At 48.5% G+C, this 16,675-nt stretch overlaps 1 protein-coding gene across 3 annotated transcripts in view; it reads left to right on the top strand.

The window, feature by feature from the left end:
- The first annotated feature begins 12,907 nt into the window (after window positions 1–12,907).
- The window catches only part of NETO1 (neuropilin and tolloid like 1), a 72,893-nt gene continuing 69,125 nt past the window's right edge, over window positions 12,908–16,675 (top strand). For all 3 annotated transcript variants that reach the window (XM_037035734.1, XM_037035724.1, XM_037035743.1), the window contains exons 1-4: window positions 12,908–13,062; window positions 13,255–13,853; window positions 16,022–16,075; window positions 16,316–16,453. In XM_037035734.1, coding sequence (XP_036891629.1) covers window positions 13,826–13,853; window positions 16,022–16,075; window positions 16,316–16,453 — 220 coding nt within the window. In that variant the 5' untranslated portion in view covers window positions 12,908–13,062; window positions 13,255–13,825. The remainder of the gene's footprint in view (window positions 13,063–13,254; window positions 13,854–16,021; window positions 16,076–16,315; window positions 16,454–16,675) is intronic.

Below are 16,675 nucleotides of genomic sequence, written 5' to 3'. Positions count from 1 at the left end.
CATGGAGATAAAACTGTATTCAACTGAAAATTTTATACCTCACAAAACTATCAATTAAATAAAAGTTCAGTAGAAGACGTCCAGTTATGGGAGTCTTCTCAGAGATTTTCCTTCCCTTTGCCAGCTTTTCTTAAATTACATGACAGTGTGTTATAGCCAAACGGAGAATTAAACCCCCCCAAAGTGTTAGATCTGATGTATCAATCGGATTACTTCTAGCTCTAAATAACCAAAAACCAGTAACAACAACAACAACAACAACAATAATGTGGTGGTCTTTACTCCTCTGGGTCATAGTCCAGGGACATAGCTGGTTGTAGTCTCAATGCAGCCACAGCTGATTCTTTCCATCTTTTAGGTCAGGCTTCCCCTCGTTGACTCAAGCCTGTCTCCCTTCTGTTGACTGCGAGTGAATGCGACAGACCCAGATACGGCATCTCCTTAGCCTTGTGTTCATGGGGGAAAACTAAATAATATTGTCAGGCCTGACTGCTCTTCTTGGCCAAAACTAGTTACTCGAGCAAAACTGGGATGTGAGGCATTAGCTGGAGTGAGTGGTGTCAGCTACTCGGGATCCAGCTCTTGTCACAGAAGTTCATCCTGATAGAATTACATGATCTAAGGGAGGGATGGTCAATCCCCCCAGATGTATCTGGGATACAGTGATGGGGGCGGACTGAGCCTGGACACTCAGAGAGCAGCAAACGCCAATGGGCACTGCACGTAAGGAGCCGGGAAGACTGGATCCATTTGAAAAACAAACGGGACAATGCAGCTCTCAGGATGCATAACCTGGAGGGCAGCTGGATGAGCCTGCAGCGGGAACAGAAGATTCAGGTCAGAGATCGCGGGTGGGGGAAGGGAGTTCCGCTAGAACACCTGCCAGACCAACATTTTCTTAAAAAGCATTTCATTGTAGAGGGACAAATTAAAAAAGTCAGAACCTCCACTGAAAATCAAAACTTTTAAGTGAAAGAAATATAATCAGGGTACTCTTTTTGTTTTTGCAGTGAAAGCTGTGTGATTACATTGTTGCACACACTAAATATCCATTTTTATGTAAGTATAGATACTATGCATTTCATCACACGATGAAGCAGGGTGGGATGAAAGGTAGCTAAATCTGTAGATCTCATAACAAAAAGTAAGTGACCGACTGTCTAACTCTGAGAACTCAAGATGCACCGCCCTCAGTAACATCAGCTTTCTATTCGAGTAGCTACAGCCGTTGCTGTTAAGGATGGAAAACCTGAAAACTTGGAGGGGAAAAGGAGAAGAAAAGAGAAGGTGAGGTGTTTGTTTTCCATGAATAGTCTTTGGGGATTACTCTACTCTTACCTCCATTTATGTATTATTGGACAAAACTAACTTTATGTTTTCAAGGCGACACTGTTGGCCCAATGTCAGCTTCAGTCCACACCATATTTCAAGTTAAGAATGATCAGGTGGTCAGTAATGAGTGAACTTCTGTTTTCCTTAGATTTGCTTTTCTGAACAAATTATGGCCCAGAAGTAATTTGGAAAGAAAACTGTCCTTTTCCTTCCTGCGTCCCACTAATGCTAAGTTCTTACCATTGGGATGGCAGTCCTTTCGTTAAGGTGGTTAATCAGCAATCGAATGGAGAAGATGGAATGGGTGAGTGGGGGTCCTTCCACGGCTTCTTCTATCATCTGTGAAATAAATAAGTCTCTTAGGGTTCACCTGATATTATAAATTGCCTTTAGGTAAAAAACAGTGACAGAGAAGGAAAATGGAGCAAAATTAGTTTACCTGCTCCTCTTCATTTTTCTACAGTTTAAATACATCTTAAATCGACAAATCCAACAACCTTGAATGGGGAAATGGGGGTGCACTATGTCACAGCACGCAGCTCCTTTGCACAGCTTCGCATTGGACAGTGAATGTAAAGTCACAGGAGAGGAGGGGAGCCTTGCAGCTCGTTCCCGTCCTACCTGTCTGTGTTCCTCAGGGACATACATAGGCAAGTGTTTGGAGCATGTTCTGCTCTTGCCTGGCGGGCTCCATCTCCCTCTCCTCCACCCGCTCTGTTTCTCCAGGTACTTGGTTCCTCTCGCAGAAACTCTCTGTGGCAAACAACCTGAGAGAACAGCCTGATTCAAAACAATAGTTTTGCATTTGGGAATTCTTGAAACTGATTTAGGCAATGGGGGTGCGTGAAGGGTGCTCCGGTGTCACCAGCTGCAAGTGGATGTTTTGTTTTTCTAACACCTACTCCTTTTCCTTGTGCATGCCATGCGGTACTTCTTCAGGGCACTCATAGTCCTAAAATATCTTTTCATCGTGAAAGGTGGGTTTCAATACAGACAAATCTAAACACAATTTTAAAAGCTATATACGTGGAGTGTAAAGTTTAGTGTGTGCTAGAGGAAACCAGGTGTGTATTTTATTGGAAAGAGACTAGCTTAAATGATAGCAGTATAGGTTATTCGCATACTGAAAATTCTGAAGGTCATGTCAACAGCTCGACGACACCACCGACTAGTTTCCTTCAGTCTTGTCATCCTGCCACCTTCGGCGTGTTGGCCCTGTTAGCCTTAGCGTGTCCCCTTGTGCTCAGAGAGGCTGTGGATCCTCCCCTTTGCACACGCCCAGAAAATAAGTCCTTGTGAAGACTTGTATGAAAGCACTTATAGCTGATGTGGGTTTGTCATTAGACTGATGTAACAAGGAAAATAATGCATCACACCATCTTATTGCTTGATAGTGGGGTTTCCTAAAAAAAAGTAAATTTTCGCTAATAACTGACTAAGACTAAAGAAGATGTTTTATCTCTTAAAATAAGAAAATAACTTATTTTCTACAATTTCTTTCTTATTTATCTAAGGAACATTTTGGTTACTTCAATTTTCTAAAGTTAGGTCTTCCTCATGAAATATTTCTAAATGGCAATTGTAGTAATTGATTATTTTAAACGATGGACATCATCTTTCAGTTTTATATTTTACTGTCATGTCAATACTTTTTTATTCTTTAACCACTGATTCATTCACACAGTGAGATAGTTATTTGCTTAATTAAGTAAGCAATAACATAATAGAGGGGCAACATGGTCTCATGTTTAAATACACGGATTTTGACACAAAACCGTCTGTGTTTGAATCTGTTCCATAGGACATTATTTGATCTCACTGGGCCCAAGTTTTCTGTATGAAAAAAGGAATAAAATGCACATGTCTCAGAGGGTTATCATTTTTGTGTGAGTTCACATATACAAATTGCTTAGAAGAGTCCATGTCTCCCAATAAATACTAAGTAAAGGTTAAATGAAAATAAGTAAATAAATATACACTATGGAAGGCAAAGACAGACCATTTCCGTAAGTGCCACCGTGAACTGTTTCTGTCTGATTGAAAAGCACGAGCAGGAAAAGCAGAAATAGAGAAGCGAGGAGACGTCACACTAGAAAGCTCCTGTGCGGCGAAGGGAGCAGTTGACGGGTGGGCACACCCAGCTGCGGAACGGGAGAGAATGGATGAAAACCATGCCTCCGACGAGGGTGTGATATCCAAGACATGTAAAGGACTCCCACGACTCAACAGCAAAAATCCATAAGATAAATAAATAAATAAAAGTCTGACTTAAAATGTGCAAAGGACCAGAATAGACAGTTCTCCAAGGAAGACTAGTCAATGGCCAACATCTGTATGAAAAGAGGCTCAACGTCACTGATCACCAGGGAAACGTAAATCCAAACCCCAAGGAGATGGCGCTACCTCACCCCTGTCAGGATGGCCATTGTGGAGGAATAAAGGCAGAAAATAACTAGTGTTGGTGAAGATGTGGAGTAACTGAAACTGTTATACATTATCGGTGGGCATAGATCATTGCATAGCCTTTATGGAAAACAGTGTGGGGTTTCCTAAAGATTAAACCAAAAACTACTTTTCAAAGAGGAATAATGTTGATAAAGCATCTTGGAAGTAAATAAATAAAAATATTGAAACAGCTGAACTACCACAGGACCCAACGGTCCCGAGTTTCAGTGTGTGTCCCCCCAAATCTGAAATCAGGATCTTGAAGCAGTCGCTGCACTCACACGCTCAGCGAAGCCCCCTCGCACCAGCTCAGGGGTTGAAGCAGGCTTCACGCCCTTCAGGGGACGAATGGGTAAAGAAAATGTGGTTTATGCGTTCAAGGGAATAGGAGCCTTTAACGAAAAGTAAATCCTGCCATGTGACAACACGTGAGTTTCCTTGAGTTTCCTCAAGGATTTCTTTGTGCCAAGTGAAATAAACCAGTCAGAGAGAAGCAAACGCTGCACACATCCACTTATATGAGGAGGCTAAATTAGTCAGTCTGGCAGAAGCAGGTGGAACTGTGGTCGCGGGGCGCTGGGGAGGCAGGAGGCCGAAGGGGGAAGGTGTTGGGCAGTGGGTTCCCATCACTCTGGATCACTGTGTGCTAGGGAGGCCCGCTCTGCAACAACGTGCCCACACGGCAGGTGGCACTGTACACTTACACTCAGTGAGGGTAGCTTTCGTGTTATGCCTTGTTTACTGTTATTAAAAAAGAAACCGCTCAATCCATTCGAACCCAGGAAAACTGGCTTTGCTCTGGGGGCTCCCATCATAGAATGCAACGGTCAACCGATGACCTGCAGTTTTCGTTTCCAACTTCTACTCCCGATGAGACAAACCCCAAAGTGTGGGCCACGTCCTACTATCCTTACTCTTCAACCTGACTGGACAGCATTTCATTAGATAACATTACTGTAAATTGGGTGACATCAATTATTAGGACTCCAAATCAACAACAAATCGATGTCAACAGACTTTTGCAAAACTGGACTTATTGACTCATAAAATGGAAAAACTCAGGAACAGCACTTTAGGCACGGTTTCATCAGGAAGCTCAAATTATGTGGGCTCACTTGTCTCTGCCCTCTTCTTCTCTCCATTGGCTTTCTTTCGGAGGCCCCTCACCCTCCCCGGCTCACACCTTCGTCTCCAGCAGCTCTCCCACCCTGAAAGTGTGCCTGCTTTGCTCCCGGCTCATCTGTGCTGTCTAGGATCTAGAGACACAGTATATTAGCATACAATTGGCATTCCTGAGTTGTCCAGGGGGTTCAATAACACTCGACAGACCATTTAGCCGTATCCGTAAAGCCTTAAAGTAACATCCCCCTGGCTCCTGTTGCATGCAGATACCTGGACCAACGGTCTCTACCTGGATATGTGGCAGAAAGGGTGTCATACTTTTTTTTTTGGTTGCTTCATTTGGTCATGTATTTATCCCTGACCAGTTATTTTGGCCTCAGAACTTAATGTACTGCTTGGCTGACCCTGAATCACCCTGTAACCCTGAAAGCAGAAGTGGAGCAATGTATTTTTGTATTTTATATTATTTAAGCAAAGTGCAGACTTGTTAGACTTTAATAATCCCTTTAAGAACTGAGCTCCATCTTTCATTTCCTGTCTCCAAATTCTGCTGGCGGTGGTGGGCTTTAATTGTACACTCAGTATTCCAGAAACGCAGGATTTTTATTCAAGCACCTCTATCCATATGTATGTACTTGTGCATAGTAAGCTGGGTGCCTAAAATAAAAGAATATGAGTCAAAGGTAAAGACCAAGAATAAGTGATAAAAAAATCCTATTGCTAAGGGTAACAAGAATAATGTGTTCCATCTTTAGAATAATATATAGATTTCCTAAGGAAAGGCAAATCCTTTATTTCAAAATGATGGATGGCATGGTGCTTGAAAGTAAGCTATAGAACGATAAAAATAAAGTATAGAGTTCCAAAATATAAATATTCATTTTCCCTTATATATCTATCATCTATCTATAAGATCTATTTTAATGGATTGAATGTTTTTACTCCTGGGGGAAATCAAAATTTAACTTTGATTTTTAAAGTGGTCTTGATCACTAGTGTTGCTGACTAGTCACCTTGGCCTTGGTCACACGAACACACCCTGTGGTGCCCAAGAAGCATCGCCTGAGCTCAGCACCGGGGACCATCGTGAATCAATCCTACCTTCTTCCACACCCCTGCTCACCTACTCTCTGTTCATTCCATACAGAACCGTCTAGAAAAGGAAAACAAAACCTGGAAGAGAAGAGGCTTCATTGCAAGAGCTTCATTCTTCCCTGGAGGACTCTGTCATCTAAAAACTAATTTGGGAGAAACTCCCAAACCAAGCAAACAAAACAAGATAAATGTCTCCTCACCACGATAATTGTCCTGACTGCACATCTGCGCAAATACTGTATTGGACATGAACTTGACTGTACCTCCTGAATTCTCTGGGGTTGCAGTCAAATGAATATTTTTTCGATTTTAGAGTAGCTCCATGAGTGTCATGAGAAATGCCTCATTCACATTCGGAAATAACTTTGTGAAGCCAAAGGAGCCAGATTCAGCTGAGAGGCTGCGTCCCCAGTGCCCGCAAGCAGGGCTGGCTCTTCCTCGCTGCGGACGAACTCCCATCCAACCCTCAAGCTCTCACGTTGTCTCAACTACAGATAAACAGTTGTTTTTGACACTGAAGAAGGTATCGGAACCGATGATGCAGACCTCAGCCCCCCGCCTCCCTTTGCTGACTTTAGAACAGTGCTTGGGTTTGGGGTCGGCATGGCCCAAGTGACGAAGTCCAGGTAATATTACAGGACGACCAGAACTATTAGCAGGACCTGGAAACCCATGAGCAGGCGGGGGACAAAATATTAACTATCAGTAAGACATTTTTGACATGGGGGAACTTTCCTGTGACTCGGGATGTAATGATCTGACAAGGACATCTGAAGCAAGTACTAAAAATAAACTAAATAACTATTGAGGTGTCTCCTCGAAGTCTCCAGAAAATAGTGGCTTATAGTGAATCACGCGGAGACAACGCTGTTGAGGGCAAACCTCAACACCCAGGCTCAGATTCTGCTATCGATCTCCTTTGCCTGGAGACAGAGAGAGGACTTCTCCCACAGGGGGAAGTGGAACCAGTCATTGTTCTAGAATCAATGAAGAGGGAGAAGTTGGACCTGAGAGAGCAAATGTCCTCCTGGGCGGCCTTTGCCTTGGGGTGGGGGGGCGCAGTGTTGGGCAAGGAGACTGCGCCTCTCGGGCAGGTGTGAGGAGACTCTCCAGCCAGCCCCAAGGGGTGAGGGCAATCTGAGGGTTCCACATCTGCCAGCACAGCCCTGGGGCCTCTTCGCCCCAGGTCTCTGGGTCCCACTTGGTTTTCCCTGCACAGCCTGACTTCGGTGCAGACAGAAGGAAGATGGCGTATCCAGGGCACCCTGTGCTAACTCTTTTCTCTCCCAGCGTTTCACAGGCAAGCTTTAGTGGTTGGGACTCCATAGCAACCTGGGGCATGGCGATTCCACTCCTCCCCATCAGTGGAGCACTTCTCACCCCAGGGCCAGTGCGCAGTGAAGGTCCAGAACCCCGCCACCCTGTGGACTGCATCCCAGGGACACTGTGGGATCAGCCCACTGGTTTTCTTTGCCTTTCCTCAGAAAACAAAACCAAACAACCCCTAGGATAAGAATCTGACTGTAGGTAGCTATTGGATAGGTCTTTGCAGGAAATGCTAGTAGGGTTCTGGGAACAGATGAGGCAGGAAAGACAGCCAGGCAAGCAAGTGTGCTACAAACAAATCGCACGGTGGGCAACTGGCCCTTAATCCCCTGGGAGGTCTGGGAGCCTGGGGACGCACCCACTTGGGAATTGCTCTGCAGGCCCCGGGGAGGGATCGACTTCCAGCTGTCACAGTGGGAAGGTGACTTGCACTGTTGCTGATGTGGGCCTGCTCGGAGCTGCACCTCCAGCTAGAGGAGGCCCAGTGTGTGGGCACTGGCCGAGGAGAGAAGGCTGGCGCTCACCACTGCGTCGGGCCCAGGAGCGTACTGCTGGGATGCCAGCGCCAGAGTGCCACGTGTCTGTTTGGGGGGACAAATTTCTAGTGGCTTCATGACATGAGATCCATAGCTTTTCCTCTCCCACACTTTTCTGAAACACCTTGTTTAAAATATGGATTCTCATGTCCTGAGAAGATCTGGGATTCCATTGGTTATTATGCAATGGACAAAGGGACATTGGGGACGTCACCGCACCTCTTTTGATCTGATGTCCCCATCCTGAAAATGAGAAGGTGGGGTTCGTAAGGATTGCTCAGTCATGGGCACAGAAAGATGCGGCAAATGAGGACCGAGTTAGAGGGCCTGGAGCTGTGACCAGAGTCATTTGTTATAAACAGCCCAGGAATAACTGAAATGAACCCTTTTATTTCCCAGAGAAATGTACAGAAACATTAACCACGCATGTCAATTAGAAAACTAGTTTTGAAGACTGTTATTTGAAAGGATGCATTTCGTTAAATGCATCGACGACGTTTTCCCTCGATTTTAAAAATATAATCACAACCAGACAGGCAAACGTGGCTACTCAGCGAACACTCTGCCGAAGTATCACTTCTTTCTGAAGCTAATTGTTTGCAGCTGGTCTCCCCTAGCACTGGGGGAGGTGGCTGCTTCACGTGTATCTTCTCGTGTTGCAAAAGGAAATGAAACATTTGGGACATTTTCTTATACACGTCAAGTATGAGCGAGAAAGGACAAAGGAAGAAGAATCAATAAATGATCTTCCTAATTTTTAAAAAGCAGTATTTGCATTCAACATATATTTCTACAAGCCAAAGTAAGTTTGTCTCTTCAGAATTATTTCACGAATCAGATATAAGCCCTGTCCTAACGTTCAGGGTTATTTACAACCAGCAAACCTTGGTTCTTGTTACCTTCTAAATCATCCACATACCTCCCAATAAATCATAATAATGTTATAATATGCCCTAAAGAGCAAAAGCAAGTATATTTAGGCAATGGTATTAATATATATAATTAAAGATAAAAATTTAAATCTAGCCCATGGGTTACATTCACATGTCTGATTTAGCACTTTTAAATTCAGTTTTGTTTGTATTGATTAATGGATGTTTGGAAATAGAATATATAGATTTTTCCTTCAGTTTAACCTACATTCTCCAAAGATGGTGAAATCTGTTGTTCAACTAGGGCCAGAAACTCGGTTTCCCCCCAAAATGACAGTGAGTGAAAGTCTTGGCATGGTACTTAGCATTCAGTACTTAGCACTCTTCGCAGAGTCACACCCTTTCTATCGGAGGAGCTACCTTTATCGATGTTCTTTTATTAGGCTGGTGGTTATAAAAATATTTTGGTTTTTTACAAGCCATTGTCAATTAAATATTAGTCAGAAGGAAAATAAAGTCTTTCTGAGAGTTTAGCATACATTGGTGGTTCCTGGAATTATTTTTATGCCCCTCCCCTTTCTCCAAACAAGGCCAGATTACGTTGCTTCTGGGGCACAGACATCATTCAATGTGAAGCAACCAAGATAGCGCCTGAGGGGCACGTGTGAGTCTTGGTGCAAACAGGTTGAGGAGAGCAGAGCTGTGCTAACTACGGCCCACGAGAGGCTGAGATTCTTGGGACAGCAAACAGACCAGCAGCGTGTCTGTCCCACTCAGAAGACCCTGTTTTATTTCCCCACTCACATTCATAAACTACTGCGTCTGGTTTAGATATAAGACGTCAGAGATTTTAACTCTTCTATTTTAGGAAGACATTCCACTCTGTCGTAATACATGCACAGATGTCGGAAGGGAGATAAATGGCTGCACAAATGTCACTTAGAGCCTGTGGCATGTGACAGGATCGCAGATCATTTTTAAAGCCATTCCAGTATTCGCCAGCAAATGATTTATTCATACAGGTTTTTGATAAACTAATATTGTGACTTGTCCATTGTTGAGTTTATAAAATACAGAACAGAACTTCCTATCTCACAAGTAGGTAAATAAATTAAAACATATTTAGAAATTTTCAAGAAACGGATGTGACATAGAATGCATCAGAAGCACTATTTTATTTTAGTTATTTTTTTTGTGTGTCATTGCTTCTTACAGCCATAGGGAAATGACCTGGAAGAAGAAACCAGTTCTGCAGACGATGTAGCGAAAGAGCCCCCATGTGCCTGGGACTACGTTCTTTTCTTCAGGGATGTGAGCATGCAGGCAAAAACGCCCTGCCTTTGCCTTTGCAGAACAGTCTCCATCGATTCTTTCTGAGAGTTTGGAAACCCTTCTTACTCTTCACTGTCACGAGGCAGACGTTTAAAGGAAACCGAAGTCCCTTTAACTGGGTTCAGAAGTGTGTGTGCCGCTCCAACTTCTGGAAGCAGTCCGTTTCGGAGGTGGCCGTGGAGCACTGTGGCAAAGTGCCTTCTTCCAGACGGCACACCGAACTTATTTAAGCTATTGGTTTACACACTCCCCCTTTTGAAATCATCAAGTCTTGAAATTGGACTGCATGTGTGCCTTTGGAGAAGCTGAACTTTTCCCATAGGTTGATTTTTCTCAGAAAGAAAATAAAATACGTGTCTCCCCTCTCCCGCCCTGCCCTCAGGGAGCTAGCAATACCCAGCAAGCCGTGGTTCCGATCCCAAAGTGCGAAGGAGGCAGTTTGCAGGGCAAGCAGGATGCGGTGGATGGTCCAAAGGGCACGTGGGTAGGGCAGCCTCAGCACCTGCCTGTCCCCGCCCCTTGGTGAGCTGCCCCAGTGCTTGATGGTGCTCCTGTGATGAGCCCTGTCAGATCTGCCCACTCCCAACCTCAGCCCTGAGCTTTGAGCGAAGGTACAACCCAGAAGCCGTGGGCACTGTCCAAGATTTGATCTTGGAATCTTGGTTTCACAGACACAGTGTGTATGAGACTTTGATTCGACCACAGACCTACAGGCTTCCGGGTTATGGGGGGGATGAGGGCATGAGCAAGAGATGTGGAGCCCTGCCCCCTCTTTCTTCCCCCTGGGATTTCCTTTCTGTGGTTCCTGGATACCACCCCGGCTTTTACTATTCAGGGACCACTTGTCTAGCTGAACTTCTTCCCGCCTGCCACTTGGCCAGGTACCAAAATCTGTGTCCCTGGGACGCTGACCTGGCACAAAGGAGGGGAAAGGTCAGACATACTTGAATGGATGGATTTAGCAGACACCAAATTTCCATCCTATCTCCAAATTGCACTTGAGAAATGCAGTCATTCTCCTTATGATACATTTTAACTGTTTCATTGAAAGATTTTATCATTTTCATAAAGCTGTATTTCGGAAGGTAAAAATAATTACCAAGCAATTCTAAAGACTGCAGCATTTCACTGCTGTCGTGCGTCACTGGCCACTTTTCACGGACTCTTTGTCATCTACTCGCCCATCTGTCCAGGGGTCCCACCGCTTTGGTGCTTTTGCTTCTGTGCAGTTGGGGCATTTCTTCAACTCTTCTCCCAGTACCCTCAACCCAACCCCCGCGCTGCCACAACAATCGCACGTGGATTGCACGACTCCCCGGGACCTTCTGCCTATTTCCCCTCTCGCAAGTACGTGCGTGGGCAGACACGCGCGGCGTCTGACACGCGGCTCCCGGCTGGCTGTCCGTCCCCTGCGCACGTCCGCCTTGCTCTCCAGCCTGTAGCGCCTCTGGGGGCGCCGAGCCCTGGTGGCGCTGGCTCGGCGGGCTCTGTCTCCACCCCCTCCACCCTCTTTCTCTCTAGTTCTCCCTTCGCTCCTCTCGACATGCCCACCCTCCGTTAAACGGATGAACACACACACACACTCACACACACACACACACTCCCAGACGCGCACGCACTCCCAAACGTGCCCTTCTCCTCTTGGCGACTTTGCTGCACCGCAGAGGACTTGCAGCTGCTTGGAATCAAGGAACCCAAACCTTGGTAGGGGGCTGGGGGGTTGCGTCTGGGGTTCGTGACCCCTCCGGAACCAGGGTCACCTCATTACCCCTCGCCTCCAATGATCGGCAGGAGACCGCCCACCTCCCCCAGCCGCGGAGCTCTTCCCGCCGCAGCAGCAGGTGCCAGACTGAGGTGCGGCCTGGCTTTGAGCGCCCTCCGGCCCCTTCCAGCGGCCCTTTCCTCTACCCTGTGGCTTTTGGGGGCGACCCCAGTCTTAAAACGGCGTCTCTCGGCTTCCCACCTGAGTTCATCCTTCCCTGTCCCCTCACCGCCACCATCTCCATCCTGCGCGCCCCAGTTCGGGCTGCTGAGCCGGAGGCGCGGGGTCTTCACCTGAGCGCCCATGAGATCCGAGATTCCAGGGCCTAAGCGCGGCCCAGGGTCCGGCTGCCGGTGGATCTGCGTGGCCCGGCCACAGCTGCGGGGGAGGCGGGACAGAGCCGGATGGGGGGAGCCGGGCTGCCGGGCCTGGAGGGACGCTCCCCGCAAGCCCTCTCTCCGGCCCTCTGCGCAGTCCAGTCACTGTTCCTTCCTAATCACTTATTCTCATTTATGACCCGGGGCTTTTCCAGGGCTGTTTCCCCGGCAACTCTTCCCCCACCCGCTCCGAGTCGAACTCCCCGCGCGAGCCTGACCCTGTTGGGGTGGGTAGGCGGTGTCTGTGTGTGTCTTGGGGGTGTGAAGTTCCGCGGAAGGTGGAGATGAATTGAGAGAAGCTCCAGTCTCTGCTGGAGCAGTTTGGTGGGGGCGACCTCGGCTTCAGGCCGGGAGATAAACCGCGAAACTGCGAAACTTTTCCAGCCACCCTGGCCTCCGGGCGCACCCCTGCTTGGTTTCTCAGAGCGAGACCCGAGTCCACCGCAAAGCCGCCACCCCCCAGGACACAGAGAAACTGCTTGCTCCGCAGATGGAATGAAAGGGGTGGGAAAGAGACCGGTTGCAACTTCTAGTCCTTCCAAAGTGAAAAATTAACCCCCAAAGGGGATTTCCACATGACGGCTCCTCCCCCTTGCACGTTCTTTATCTGGCGCGAGGATCCAGCTCAGGCTTCCTTCTGGCCCCCTCGGCCCGGTGGCCCGGTGACGGAGCCCAGCCTGGTCCTCACTCCTCCCCCTTCCTCCCCCAGGATCCGGCGGGTGTGTTGTCCTTGCCAGCCGCGCCCCATTCCGCCATGCACCAGCCCCGGGGGCGCCGGCCCAGCGCAGCTGCTCCTTTCCACCCGGGCCCCGGGCTTCCCGGAGGGTCGCGCAGCCCCGGGCTATGACTCAGGCGCCCACTTGGTAACTCTGCCATCTTCCCGATCCTTCTCCGCCCCACTTCCCCGCCTTCCACGCCACCCCCGCGCCCCTCCGCCACCCTCAGCCCTCCTCCCAGACGCCCACCACCCTCTCCTCTTCGCGCAAGATCGCAGAGGTGGCGCGGAGCCCGGCCAGCCGATGACAGACCCTTTCCCCCTGTCTCCAATGCCTCAGCGGAAGATCCCCAAGGGCTGGACCGAGGAGGGCTGCTGCTGGACATCCTCCGGGAGAGGCTGCCCCGACCTGCTGCTCCTGGTGGATGAACCCGGGGACTGAGCGCCCCCGCTGCCTCTGGCGCCGCGCAGCCACCGCCGCCGCCACCGTCGCTGCCGTCGGTCCCAGGTCCCCGGTCCCCGGCTCTGGGCGCCCCGGGGCTCTCCGCCCGCGCCCACTGCCCGCGCCCTCCTGACAGCTGCAGCGGCGGCGATGATGCAAAGGAGGAGGGCGCTGCCGCCGGCTGCGCGCAGGGTGGCGAGTGGCGCCCGGGTGTGATGCCAGCATCATGGTGGGGATGCTGGCTTCCCAGCGGTGACAGCGAGAGAGAGCCGGGGCGGAGGACGCGCGGATTCGGATCTTCTGCGGTGTGGGCTCGGCTCTCGTCCCGCCCCTCTCTCGCTCCCCCTTCATTTTGCTCTGGGTTTGCATATTTCACGTCTCCCGACTCCGTCCTCTCCACACCACCGGACGTCTTCCCGTCTCTAAATGGAATTAGTGGAGCTCGGAGCCTCTGGTGTAACGCACAGACATGATCTATGGACGCAGCGTGTTCCACAGTGAGTACGGCGCCCGCCACGCCGGTCTCCTCCCTGGTGGCCGCTGCGCTCCCGCGACCCCGCAGTCCCAGCGAGTCTGGGCCAGGTGTAAACTTTCTGTATTGCAGCAAAATAGCACGGGACGTGGGGGGCAGGGGGGCGGCGCAGCCAGTCGTCCCCGGGTCTCAGCATCCGGCGGGGGGAAGCAACCTTTCTGTGCGCAGGATGATCCGGGGCCGAGGGTAGAGAGAGGAGTGCAAGGATGCGCACGTGTGGCGGCAGCTGGGAGTGGGCCGGAGGGAGGGCGCGGGTGGAAAGGGGACCGTTGGGGCCGGCAGTTTGCGGGATGCTGGGGAATATTCCTCCTTCGGGGGCTCCAGGGGCTCAGCGGGCCCACGCTTGCCCAGTAGCTAGTTTAGGGTACACCTGAACGCAGCGCTAGAGAGGAGGGTGGGGGGCCCCCTTAACTCTGTGGCACGACAGACCACACTCCTCTGGCTTTAGGGAGTGTGAGGTCTGCGTGTGGCGATGGGGGAGGAATTGGAGGGACATAGCAGCAAAAGTCATCACATAAAAGCAATAGAAGACAGGTGTGGTGGACATTTCACTAATGAAACAAGGGTTAGAGAGTTAATGCCGTGCCACGCAGTTGAAAGACCAGCTCTGCCGATGTGTTCCCCGTAGTAACCGTACGCGTTCCACAGTGCAATTCCATCGAAACCGGGGGAAAAACCAGAGTAAACAAAACACCAAACCTAAGTCCTGATACTGATGGCTGTACCCCCCCCCACCACCCCGGGTGCTTGTGTGTGTGTGTGTGTGTGTGCACGCACAATCATACCAAGTTAAAATAAGGCTTGGTGCTGTGTAAAGACACACAACAACAACTAATGTTTTGTTCTTAAAACAGATGGGCTGGAGTACAGAGTCCTATAACCAGTGCAATTCACAAACACTGAGGTCAAGGCCCAGACACTTTTTCTGGGAATAATCTGTCAGCTCACATCTGTGAGCTCCTGTCGTCAGCTTTGCTTCGGGAATCCTTGTGAACTCCGTCCTCAGTTCCCCAAAGTCATTTTAAATAGAAACATAAGTATATGTGTAGTGGAACTCCGAGGTTTTAGGTAACTGGGCAAACAAAATAAAAATACAGTAGAAGAGGAAACTCAGAAATGATAAAGACCATGTCACTTTAACATGTTTCTAGTGTGAGGTTTTGTAAAGGTGCTGGGTGGATCCAGGCTGTTCGAAGTCACAGGGAAGTTCAGGTCACAGTGGTCTTTGTTAAGTGACAGACCAGAGTCTCTTTGAGGCTGAAAAACTGACTCAGTGAAATGCTTGTAGCAATCACCTTTATCAAATTAACCATCTATTTCTGGGAAACACTAAATCTTAAGTCAAAGATTCATCTCTTCCAGGTTAGAAGAGATGAATTATACAGTTGGAAAATGCTGAGGCCGGAGCTTACTTGGTAGTATGGTGCAGCTTTCTAAGGAACGTTCCTACAATCCTGCTTAATGCCTCCAATCCACAAGTCGTTTGTTTTCCCCTGCTGCCTCCCCTCCCACCGCAGAATCTGCCCAAGCCTTTGTTTTCTCAAATACAACAGCGTTGGGTGCCTTAGGGTCAGGCCTGGAGTCTGATGCTGCTCTCTGTTTGCTTCCTCTTTGCTCCCTTTCGCCTGCAGCTGAGCCCCTTCCCCGTGGAGAGGCTAACTAGCAGAGCCACTCACAGAGGGCAGCTTAGAAACGGGCTGGGTCCCGAAATCCAGGACATCGGTAGATTGTAATGAGACATTCGTAGATTCCCAGTACTGGTGTCTCTCAGTGTGGACGCTGGCCCTGGCCAGAGGACCCTGGTTCTCATCTGCGCTTCACTGGCCTTACCTCCGGAAGCGATTCCTAAGTTTCCCGATGGGTGCATGTCAGTTTGCGCACAAGTTCTGAGTCAACTTGGAACCCTTAACAATAATAATATCAGTCTGCTCTGATAGTTTGTCATGGTAGGTACTGCTCATTGAGGTGTACCTTGATACTCTCTTGTCAGTCTGCGCATGTTCTGAGTCATCTTGGACGGGTGAACAATAATAAACTTAATCTGCTTTGGTACTTTATCATTAAGTTAGGAGATGGATTTTGATCATTTGGGTGTACGTGAATACTATCTCTAATTTTTCTTTCCTGTTGCAGTTGTAGCAAGTTTAATCATCCTCCATTTGTCTGGGGCAACCAAGAAAGGAACAGGTATGGTTCTCGGGAAAACTGTGTGTGGGTGGGAGACCTCACATTACTTACATTTCCCCATTTTCCTCTTGTTCTTAATGTTTCAGAACATCTGAACTCTTTTTGTGTGCATAACGGATTGGTTTTGACTAAGACAACACTTAGACATTAATTTACTAATGGATATTATAAGAATGTCCTCTCTATTTTTAGTTCTGTGGAAAATTGGATGATGGCTTTTTGAAAAAACATTTTTTGCAGAAAAGCAAACCAGCTCAGAAACGCAGAAGTCGGTGCAGTGTGGAACTTGGACGAAACACGCGGAGGGAGGCGCGTTCACCTCTCCCAACTACCCCAGCAAGTACCCGCCCGACCGGGAATGCATCTACATCATAGAAGGTGAGGAACCTGGAGGACGGGCCCTCCCGGCTGCGGGCGGGCAGTGAGCTCGCATCTGTAGAATCTGGAGTTAAACTAACTACTGAAATTAGTAGGGATGAGTTAAAGACAAGTACACTCCGGGAATTGAAAACACGTGAACAACTTTGTTTACCTGGCAGTCGATTTACTTGATTTGGAATTCTGAATTAATAGAATGGATGTAGAGTTGGCCTAATATGA

This window comes from Sturnira hondurensis, unplaced genomic scaffold (assembly GCF_014824575.4).
Source record: "Sturnira hondurensis isolate 20B ecotype Veracruz unplaced genomic scaffold, ASM1482457v3 Scaffold0001872, whole genome shotgun sequence".
Taxonomy (NCBI): domain Eukaryota; kingdom Metazoa; phylum Chordata; class Mammalia; order Chiroptera; family Phyllostomidae; genus Sturnira; species Sturnira hondurensis.
The sequence above is the reverse complement of the archived record's forward strand: the minus strand, read 5'-3'. Positions and strand labels throughout refer to the sequence as shown.